The sequence below is a fragment of the Pteropus vampyrus genome, unplaced genomic scaffold, assembly GCF_000151845.1.
Source record: "Pteropus vampyrus isolate Shadow unplaced genomic scaffold, Pvam_2.0 Scaffold23, whole genome shotgun sequence".
Lineage (NCBI taxonomy): Eukaryota > Metazoa > Chordata > Mammalia > Chiroptera > Pteropodidae > Pteropus > Pteropus vampyrus.
Genome location: NW_011888804.1, coordinates 9,780,157 through 9,790,065, shown reverse-complemented (window position 1 = coordinate 9,790,065; position 9,909 = coordinate 9,780,157). Strand labels below are relative to the sequence as shown.

The following is a 9,909-nucleotide window of genomic DNA, read 5'->3' as shown; positions in this document are numbered from 1 at the left end:
ATTGACTGTTGTGAGGGAGGCAGACACCACAGCATGGAAATCTCCACCAGGGAGGAAGCCATGGACCCCCACCCGTAAAGCAGCAACTAGAGGCCTGATGTGTGTGTGTGTGTGTGTGTGTGTGTGTGTGTGTGTGTGTACGCGCGCGCACGCCAGGGTACCAGGCCACTATCCATGGGGCAGTCTGCTCTGCTGGTAGGTGCCCTGGCACAGGGACTGAGTACTCACTGGGTTGTGCTCTCCAAGCCAAGCCAGCCCCCTGCTCCCTGGAAAGGAGATCAGAGGGACAGGTCCCAGTTGGGTGTGGGAGTGGAGCCAGGGCAGACTTCTGACTTGACTGCTTTTGTGGTATTTATAGTTGCTCGTTTATTTTTCCATGTCTGAGCAAGGCTCACAGGATTAAGGAGCAGGGCCTGGGGCAGCGGGGCAGAGGTGTGTGTGGGGGGGGGGAGATTCTGGAGAGACCTCATCCAACTTACTTATTCTACAGGTCTGGACATAGAACCCAGTGCAGGACCTGGGAGCTGGCAGCAACCCCAGGATGCACAGAGGATTGTAAGTGAGGTTGGGGAGGGGGCATGTCCAGGCTGAGGAGAGGAGGGAGGCCAGCTTGCGGGGTAAAGGGGGGCAGGGAAGAGGGATTCTAGGTCCCCAGTGTTGACAAGGAGTGGTTCCTGTCCTGGGCCAAGGTTAGTGCCTAGGAGCAGGGGTGAGGATGGGGACCTGCTCTGTGCATCACCCCCTCCCCCCTGGAGAATCTCCACGGTCCTCCTGCCCGATCCTCCTGCCCGGTAGCACTCTCCATTAGGGAGGAGAGTGCACCTTCTACTAGGTGTTCTCTCCTTTCACCCGGCAGATGGTTCAGGGACGCACATGCTCCTGCAGAGGGCCTCCTGCGTGGAGCCTTAGCTCCAGCACGCAGGAAGCTGTGCAGATGGGAAGAGGCAGGTGTCCTCCCTCAGCTCCTTTCCAGGTAAGACTTTTGACTCTTTGATTCGGCCCCAAGGGACGAGGCCAAGCCCAGGAGTAGCTCACAGACATCAGCAGCTTTCCTTGGGAGTCTTCTTGGCTCCTGGCAGGAGCCTCGCCGACGCTGATGCGCGCTTCTGGTGTCGCCACTTGGCCCTGCGATTCTTGAACCAGACCTGAGGAGAAGGGACTGCTCAGGCAGGACCCGCATCCCACCAGGCTCCCATAGGTGGACCTAGAGGTGGGAGGGGGGGTCCCGACGGGCGTGTGGGCTGACGAGAGCTGCTCTTATCTGCTGCAGATAGAGAGGATGGCTCTGGCCGCGGGATGGGAACCCCTTCCCACCCCCCACTTCTACCCCGCGGCGACCAGGGACACCCCTTCCTAAATTCTACAACATGAACGTAAGCTTCATTTACCATCAGGAAAAAAATAGTTTAAAACAAATGGGGGAAAAAAAAAAACCAGCCTTCCCTTCCCTCCAGTTCCAGTGATACTTTCCCGTACTTACCTGTACCCGCCTGCCCCTCGCCCCGGAACCGGCCCTGCGCCCATAGCAGTCCCGGGGCCTCTCACGCCTCCCACTCCCCGCCGCCGCGCGGGCACCTGGCGCCAGGGCTGTCTTTTCCAAAGAAGGAAGAAGGAAGCCAGCCGGCCCAAACCTTCTCAGACCCTCCGGCCGTCCAGCGCGCGGGCCCCTACCTCGACGCGCTCCTCGCGCAGGCGGATGCGGCCGGCTAGGCGCTCGCGTGTGCCCACGTCGGGGTACTGGTTCTGCACGAAGAGCGCTTCCAGCGCCTGCAGCTGCTCTTCGCTGAAGATGGTGCGGTGACGCCGCGTGCGGCGCTGCGGGCCCGGGCCGCCCGCGCCAGGCAGCACCTCGGAGCCTCCAGGTGGCGCGGCCAAGGGCAGGGGCGCCGAGGGCCCCAGCCTCAGCTGCCACGGCAGCCGTGCGCCTGCGGGGCGAGGGCGCGGTGAGGCGCGCGGCCCGGGGCCGAGCTCTACACAGACAGCGCCGCGCCCCGAGGCCTCCCACGCCCAGCATCCGCGCCCACTCACCCAGCCCGGCGGCCGGCTCCGCGGGCCCGCCGGGCACTACGCGGGGGCCGCAGCAGCAGCAGCAGGCGCAGGGAGCGCCCTTGGGCGCCCCGGTCTCCCCGGGCTCTGCGGGGCTCTGGCGGCCGGCTGGCTGCGGCGGGCGGGCGGTCCGGGCGGGGGGACTCCGTTCTGGCAGGCTGGAGAGAATGTGCTCGATGGAGAAGGGGCAGGGCCGCCCGTGGCCCCTGCGGCTCGCCGCGACCCCCGCCGCCGCCGCCGCCATGCCGGCCCCGCGCTGCCGCCGCCGCCGCGGGAATATATACGTCGGGGGGGAGCGCGCCGTAATCCCCGGGCCGGGCGCGGGTCCACGCGGGCTAATCCTGCGGTGCGGTCGGAGCGTGCTAATCCCCGACCGTGGCGGCGGGAAATCCTGCTCCGCATCCGCGCCCGGGGGCTGGTCGGGACACGGGGCAGGGGGCTCGCAGGAATCCATGTGTCCCGTGTGCGCCCTCCTGTCCGGCTTGAGAGACGCCGCTGGAAAAGTGTGGAGGGCGCCTCCCACGGCCCGCGGGGCCTGGCGGTCCTGGCCCTGTCACTGGGGCTGCCGTCCAGGGAACGCCCCGATCCTGAGCGCAGCGGTGCCTCCTGGCCAGACCTTGGATGCCCTCCTCCTTTAGCCACAGTGTCCAGAGTTGCTCCTTGTCCCCTTCGGGGTCCTGCCGAAGCGGACGAACAAGTCTGGAGAAACCTGTTCAAACTGCGCAGTCTCTTGGCCCCAAAACTGCTGGGCTCCAACCTTAAACGAGGCCCAAACCACCCGCAACCCGATGATCCCACAGGTCTTCCCCTCCGAGCCGTCAACTCCCTTTGGAGACCAGGTCTCTGCCTCTTGGAGGAAATGAGGGCGCAGGCAGGAAGCTACCTTTGCTCATAACCAAACCGCAACCCCACTGCCCCTATCCCCGTGTTCCCTGCTTTCTCCCCTGGGTCAGGAGAGCCTTCCTGACTCCGTCCAAGGCCCAAGTGCTCTGGAGCCACCAATTCTCCTGCTTTCCTGTATGTCCCAGGATCGCCCAAGGGAACATTAAACACCCCCGCCCCACTCGTCACAGCCATGCTTCTCAAGAGCTGAGTAGGATGGGCTCCCCACCTCCTTACTCTTCGGGCCAGTCAGACTTTGTTCATACATGGCTAAGTCAGGGGCCACAGTGTCAGCGGTCAGGAAGGCTGTGCTCTCCTCCTCCCAGCCTTGACCCTTCTTTCATCCCTACCCATTCTCATCCTTGGTGACCTCCAGTCTTGAAGCTTCAGACACCATCTCTGTGACAGTGACTCCCAAGGTGGCACTTCTGGCCTGACCTCTTCCTCTGCTCCAGGCCAGCATCTCCTGGGAGTCTGCTCCGTTTCTCCATTTTGTTCGCCAATAAACATTTCCTAGCCACCACACCCAGAACAGACTTGAGATCTCAAAATCCATCTCTTGCCTGATATTCTCACCTGAATGAGTGACACACCTACCACCTATCCACCTGGGTCAACACACCCTCTCACCACCTGCCCACTTTTACATATGTCCCATTTCTTTGCCAGCACACCTTGGTAAGGGGCCCAGTGTGGTACTTTTGAAACATGCCAGTGAATTATTCACCACTCTTCCCTCAAGAGGTGAAATCTAGTTCCCTAATTCTTGAACATGGGCTGGCTGAAGGACTCGCTTCTAATCTCTAGAATGCATCAGAAGGGACACTGATTTCTGAGGCCAGGTCATACAACTAGGTAATAGTTTCTCTCTCTGTCTCTGTCTCTCTGTCTCTCTGTCTCTGTCTCTCTGTCTCTCTGTCTCTCTGTCTCTCTGTCTCTGTCTCTCTCTCTTTCTCTCTCTCTCAGGATGCTTGCTTTTTGAACCCAAAGAGGTACCTTCAAAAGAGGTACCAGTATCTACAGAAGAGAACATGCAGTTCTAGCTAGCAGCTCCAACTGAAGGGCCAGCAAACAACCAGCAGGGCACCATGAGTGAGGAAGCCTTTGGGGTGGCTTCCATACCAGCTGCCATCGACTGCCACTGCCTGAGAGCCCAGGAGTGAGACCTGCAAGATCATAAATTTGAGGTTGTTGGTTATGTAGTTCTAGATAACCAGACAGATTTGGTACAGAAATGGGGATGTTGCCTATACAAACCCTAAATCACATAGCACTGGCTTTGGGACTGGGCAGTGGGTGGAAGCTGGAAGGACCTCCTGAGACTGACAGTGTGTCATAGAGGAAAGGGAGGAAAATGTTATTGGAAGGTGGAGGGGAGGGGGCCCTTGTTATGGAGCAGGAAGAAGTTTAGCAACATTGTCATTTGCAGTAGAACAGAAAATAAATCAAAAATGTACTTAATGAATGAGATGTCCAGAGGGGACATTGAAAGAGCTGCTTGGCTACCTACAATGAACAGAGAGGGGAAAACTGAGCCACAGAGGGTCTTGGAGATTCACCCTAGAGAAGTGAAAACTGTTCACACAAAATGCTACCCATGAGTGTTTAGAGCAGTTCTATTCACATCATCACCAAAATCTGGAAACAATCCAGAAGCCCATCAGCTGGTGAGTGAATGAACACGCCACTGTCTACCATGCAAGGGAGGAGCCCGGAATGACAGTGACACACACAATACAATGGATCTTAGAGGCACTGTGCCATGTGAAAGAAGCCAGTCTCAAAAGGCTCCATACTGTGCGATTCCATGTATGTGACACTTTGAAAAAGGCAACATTAGCATTGGGGTGGGGGAGGACCAGGAGGGAGTTTTTTGGGTGAAGAAGCATCTGAAGGAGACAGGGGAGAGGAAGAGAAGATGCTGAGAGTGAGGCCAGCTCCACTCTAGCTTGGGGGTGTGTGTCTGAGGCCACCTTGAGCGAGGTCAGCCTCCCCTACCAAGGTGGCTCCCATCTAGCCAATGCTCCCAAGTAGGGATGGCTGCGAGTCACCAGCTCACATCTCTGGGGCGGAGGGGCTCTGGATGGGGCAGAGGAACTTCTCTCAGCCTTGCCATGCTCAGCCCTACTACTTCTCACATTAAGTTCACTGCCAGCATGGGGACCCCTTTGCTTGTGGGCATGAGGAGCTAAGTAACCTGGCAGCTTTCCTAGTTTCTGTTTTGCGTCACTCTTACTGTGTTCCTGGTGAAAGCACCTGCTCTGAGACCCAGGACCTACAGTTGTGAGGATAGAAATACAGATTCCCTGGCTAAGTCACTGAGAATACTGGGGAGTGAGGATCCCCACCTCCACCCCGAGTCCAGACCTCTGTATCCCACCAGCTGGAAACCCAGCGCCATGTCGCACCAGTTTTCTGGGTGCCTCATCTGACTTCCTTGTCTTGAAAATTCTATTTTTGCTGTCCAGGCCCAGAATCAATCAACTCAACTGTTTTCTGCAGCTCCAGGGTCCGTGTCTCCCTTTTCTCAACACTTCTTCCTCCACATGATGTGGGTGACATGGTGCTCCATAGAAGCCCTCCCCTTTGGGGACTTTTCCCTTACCACTGCTGTTCATGGCCACCCGAGATTTCAGTGAACGAGGCCATGTAGGGGTGGAGGTCATTTGCTCACACAGCTTACTCATGTCCTCTGGATTTGCTGGGAGCTGATCCTGGCAAGGCCACTTCCATTGTGTGACGGTACCTTAAGACTTGGTGGCTCTGACAGTATGCAGCTGTAATGAGCCATCCCAGCTACGTAGTCAGATGATACCCAAGGTCAGTTCCTGCCAGGGCTCAGTAACATCCCAGGAGCTGTTTTGTGAATTGCGTGGGGCGCGGCCCCGCTCCAGAACCCTAGGAGTTTGCACCACAGCTCTCTCACCAAAACCTCCCTGAGGCTCCATGTGAAATCTTTCTCTGCCATAGCATTTGCCATGGGCTCTGCCAGGTCACAGTCCAGGCACAGGGCTGCTTGTGCCAAAGCCTGGGCTTGCTGCAGTCCCCTTTTTCGTGCTTGGCTCTACTCAAAGCTCTATCTTACCCAGCAAATGGCTCATGGCAGTGTTTCCAAGTATAGAACACGTTGTCTCCAAAATCCAGAGAAGTCTCCCTGCAGTGTGCTCTTTCGCAGTGGCAGGAGGTGTAGGGTGCAACTTACTTGTCCTTTACTTTGAGGGAATGTTCCAGCATGGAACATCCAGCGTAGGACCACTGGATAACTAGAAACTTGGTTTATTTGTCTTCTTATTATTGGGTGTGGGGGGGTCTTCATAGAGTCAAGATACAAGTCCCTATCAGATATATAACTTACAAATATTTTCTCACATTCTATGGGTTGGTTTTCACTTTCTTGATAGTGTTCATTAAAACACAATTTTTAAATATTTTTTAATAAATCAATTTTACTACTTTTCCTTTGGTTGCTTGTGCTTTTGGTGTCATATCTAAGATACCATTACCAAGTCCAAGGTCATGAAGATTTGCCTCAATGTCTTACAGTTTTATAAACTATAAGTTTTATAGTTTTAGCTCTTACATTGATTCATATTGAGTTAATTTTCATATACAATGTGAGGTAAAAGTCCAACTTTATTCTTTCTGCATGTGGCTATTCAGTTGTTCCAGCATCATTTGTTGTAAAGATTATTCTTTCCTCTATTGTCTCATTTTTGCACCCCTGTTTAAAGTCAATTGACCATATATGAGAGGACTTATTTCAGGATTCTGAATTCAGCTCCATTGATCTATATCCCTATTTTTAGTGTCAGTACCACACTGTCTTGATTCTTATAGCCTTGCAGTCAGTTTTGAGACAGGGAAGGGTGAACTCTACAACTCTGTTTTTTTTCATTGTTGATTTGGCTATTCTGGTTCTCTTGAATTTCCCCATGAATTTTAGGACCAGCTTACCAGTTGCTGCAAAGAGGTCAGCTGGAATTTTTATAGTGATTTCATTGAATCTGTAGATCAATTTGGGGAGTATTGACATCTTAACATTAACTCTTCCAATCCATGAACATGGGATGTCTTCCATTTACCTAGATCTTTATTTCAGTTATGTGTTGTGTAGGTTTTTCACTTCTTTGGTTAAATTTACTTCTCATTTTGTTCTTTTTGATGTTATTATAAATGGAATGGTTATCTTAACTTCATTTTCAGATTGTTCACTGCAAATATAAAGAAATACAATTGGTTTTTGTACATCAATCTCGTATCTTGCAACTTTCTGAACTTGTTTATTAATTAGAATAGTTGTTCTTTTTTGGTGTGGATTCTACAGGATTTTCTATATGCCAAATGATGTCATTTGTAAACAGAGATCTTATTTACAATCTGAATGCCTATTACTTAATTTTCTTGCCTAATTGCCCTGGCTAAAACCTCTATTACAACAACAAACAGAAGTGGTGAGAGTGGCCATTCTCGTATTGCTCCTGATCTTAGAGCAAAAAAAATTCAGTGGCATTAACATGTCCATAATGTTGTGTAACCATCATCACTATCAGTTCTAGAACTCTTCCATTATCCCAAACAGAAACTCTATTTCATTAAACAATAACATTCCATTTTCTCCTACCCTCAGAGGCTGGCAATCACGGGTTAAGGCTGAATTTAAATGAATGCATATATTACATTTTTAAGTCCATTCATCCATTAGTGAACATTTGGGTTGTTTCTACCTCTGACTATGGTAAATAATGCTGCTGTGATTGCGAGTGTATAATATCTGCTTGAGTCCCTGCTTTCAATTTGGGTGTATATATCTAAAGGTGGAATTGCTAGATTATACACTAATTCTATGTTTAGCTTTTTGAGAAACCAACAAACTGTTTTCCATAATGGCAGCACCATCTTATGTTCTCTCCAGCAAAGCACAAGGGTTCTAATTTCTCTACGTCTTCAACATTTGTTATTTTCTGTTTTTTTTTTTAATTTATAGTCATCCTAATGAATGTGAAGTGGTATCTCATGTTGTTGAACTGCATTTCCCTAATGATTAATGATGTTGAATATCTTTTTATGTTCTTATTTAACATTTGTATATCTTCTTTGGAGAATTGTCTATTCAAATCCGTCACACGTTTTTAAATTGGGTGTTTGGTTTTTCTTGTTCAATTTACTTGTATTATTTTCTCCAATATTTCATTATGAAAGATTTCAAACATTCAGAAAATTTGAAAGGATTGTACAGTAACATCTATTGGGTGTTCTAGATTCTAGATTCTTTGATTAACATTTTGCTTGATCACATATGTATGCATCCATCAGTCTGATTTTTTATTCATTCTAAAGTAAGTTACAGACATCAAAACATCTTATATCTACACTCTTCACCATGCATATCATTAACTAAAGTTTAATATTCGTTTGCAATTTTTAAGGTAAACTTTGCATATTGATAATAACACAAATCTTGAGTGTACCATTCCATGAGTTTTGATAAATGTATACACCCATATAATCCAAACCCTTATTGAGATATAGAATATTTTTGCCACTCCAGAAAGTTTCCTCATGCTGCTTCTCAGATAATCCCCATCCCCATCCTACCTTGAAGAGAAAACTACTGCTATGTTTTTCAACAGGGATTAATTTTGCCTGCTGTGCACATTCACAGAAATGAACTTCTACAGTATGATATATAAGGCTTCTATTGTTCAGCATAATATTTTAAAGATTCATCCATGCTGTTGCGTGTATCAGAAATTTTTCCTTTTTTCATTGACTAGTATTCCTTTGTTGTGAAAATATTTTCCTGTTTTCTTCTAAAAATGTTTTAATTTTAGATTTTATGTTCAGATTTCAGATCTATGATAGCTCTCGAAATTTTGTGTGTGGTCTGAGGCAGGAGTTGAAGTTAAATTTTTTCCATATAGATATCTAGTTGTTACAATTTATTGAAATAATTTTCCTTTTCCTGTTAAATTTCATTGACACCTTGTTTAGGAGTAAATTGTCATGTAAGTGTGGGTCTATTTATAAGCTCTCAATTCTGTTCCATTGATCCTTATGCCTGTAGCACACTGTTGATTACTGTACCTTCAGAGAAAGTTTCAAAGTAAAAAACATAACTTCTCCCACTTTATTATTCCTTTTTAAGATTGCTTTGGATATTCCTTTATATTCATATAAAAATATTAAACTCATCTTGTTAATTTATTCAAGAAAAGCTTACTGGGATTGTGTTCAGGATAAAATCGAATCTATAGATGAGTTTTGGGAGAATTAATATCTTAAAAATTTTGACTCTCCCAACCCATGAACTTGATATCTCGCTCTCCATTTATTTATGTCTTCTTTAATTTCACTCAGCAATATTTGTAAGTTTCAATGTAGATGTCTTAGAGATATTTTATGGGATTTGTTTATTAAGTATTTCTGTTTTTTGATGCTATTGTAAATGAAAATGTTTTCAATTTAATTTTCTGATTTTTTTGTTGATATTATATAGAAATATAATTAATGTTTGTATATTAACCTTACATCATGACTACATTAGTTTTCTAGGGCTGCCGTAACAAAGTACCACAAACTGGGTGGTGTAAAACAACAGACATTTATTGTCTCATGCTTCTGGGGACAAGAATTCTGAAATCAAGGTGTTAACAGCACAGTGCTCTCTCTGAAGCCTGAGGGGGAATTGTTCCTTACCTCTTCCAAGCTTCTGGTGGTTTTCTAGCAATATTTGGCAGTCCTTGGTTTGCAGATGCCTAACTCCAAACTGTGCTTTTGTTGTCACATGTCATTATACCTATGTGTCTGTTTTCAAATGCATATATCCTTATAAAGACACCAGTTATGTTGGATTAGGGGCCCATCCTACTCTAGTAAGACCTCATCTTACCAAATTACCTCTGCAATGACCCTATTTCCAAATAAAGTTGTATTCTGGGGTACTAGGGATTAGGACTTTATTTTTATTTTTCTATTTTTTTA

General features: G+C 48.2%; 1 protein-coding gene across 1 annotated transcript; it reads right to left on the bottom strand.

Annotated features, from left to right (window-relative positions):
- Positions 1 to 1,040: 1,040 nt before the first annotated feature.
- Positions 1,041 to 2,290, bottom strand: GSC2 (goosecoid homeobox 2). The gene is made up of 3 exons (XM_011356077.1): positions 2,029 to 2,290; positions 1,672 to 1,925; positions 1,041 to 1,145 (listed from the first exon to the last, which is right to left on the bottom strand). Exons 1-3 carry the CDS (start codon positions 2,288 to 2,290, stop codon positions 1,041 to 1,043), a joined length of 621 nt encoding a protein of 206 aa, XP_011354379.1.
- Between the last annotated feature and the right edge of the window lie 7,619 nt (positions 2,291 to 9,909).

Coding starts and splice junctions, on each gene's coding strand:
- GSC2 (XM_011356077.1), bottom strand. CDS start 2,290: ATGGCGGCGGCGGCGGCGGGGGTCGCGGCGAGCCGCAGGGGCCACGGG. Junction 1,926..2,028: donor GGAGCCGGCCGCCGGGCTGG/GTGAGTGGGCGC, acceptor CTCGCCCCGCAG/GCGCACGGCTGCCGTGGCAG. Junction 1,146..1,671: donor TGCGCGAGGAGCGCGTCGAG/GTAGGGGCCCGC, acceptor CCTTCTCCTCAG/GTCTGGTTCAAGAATCGCAG.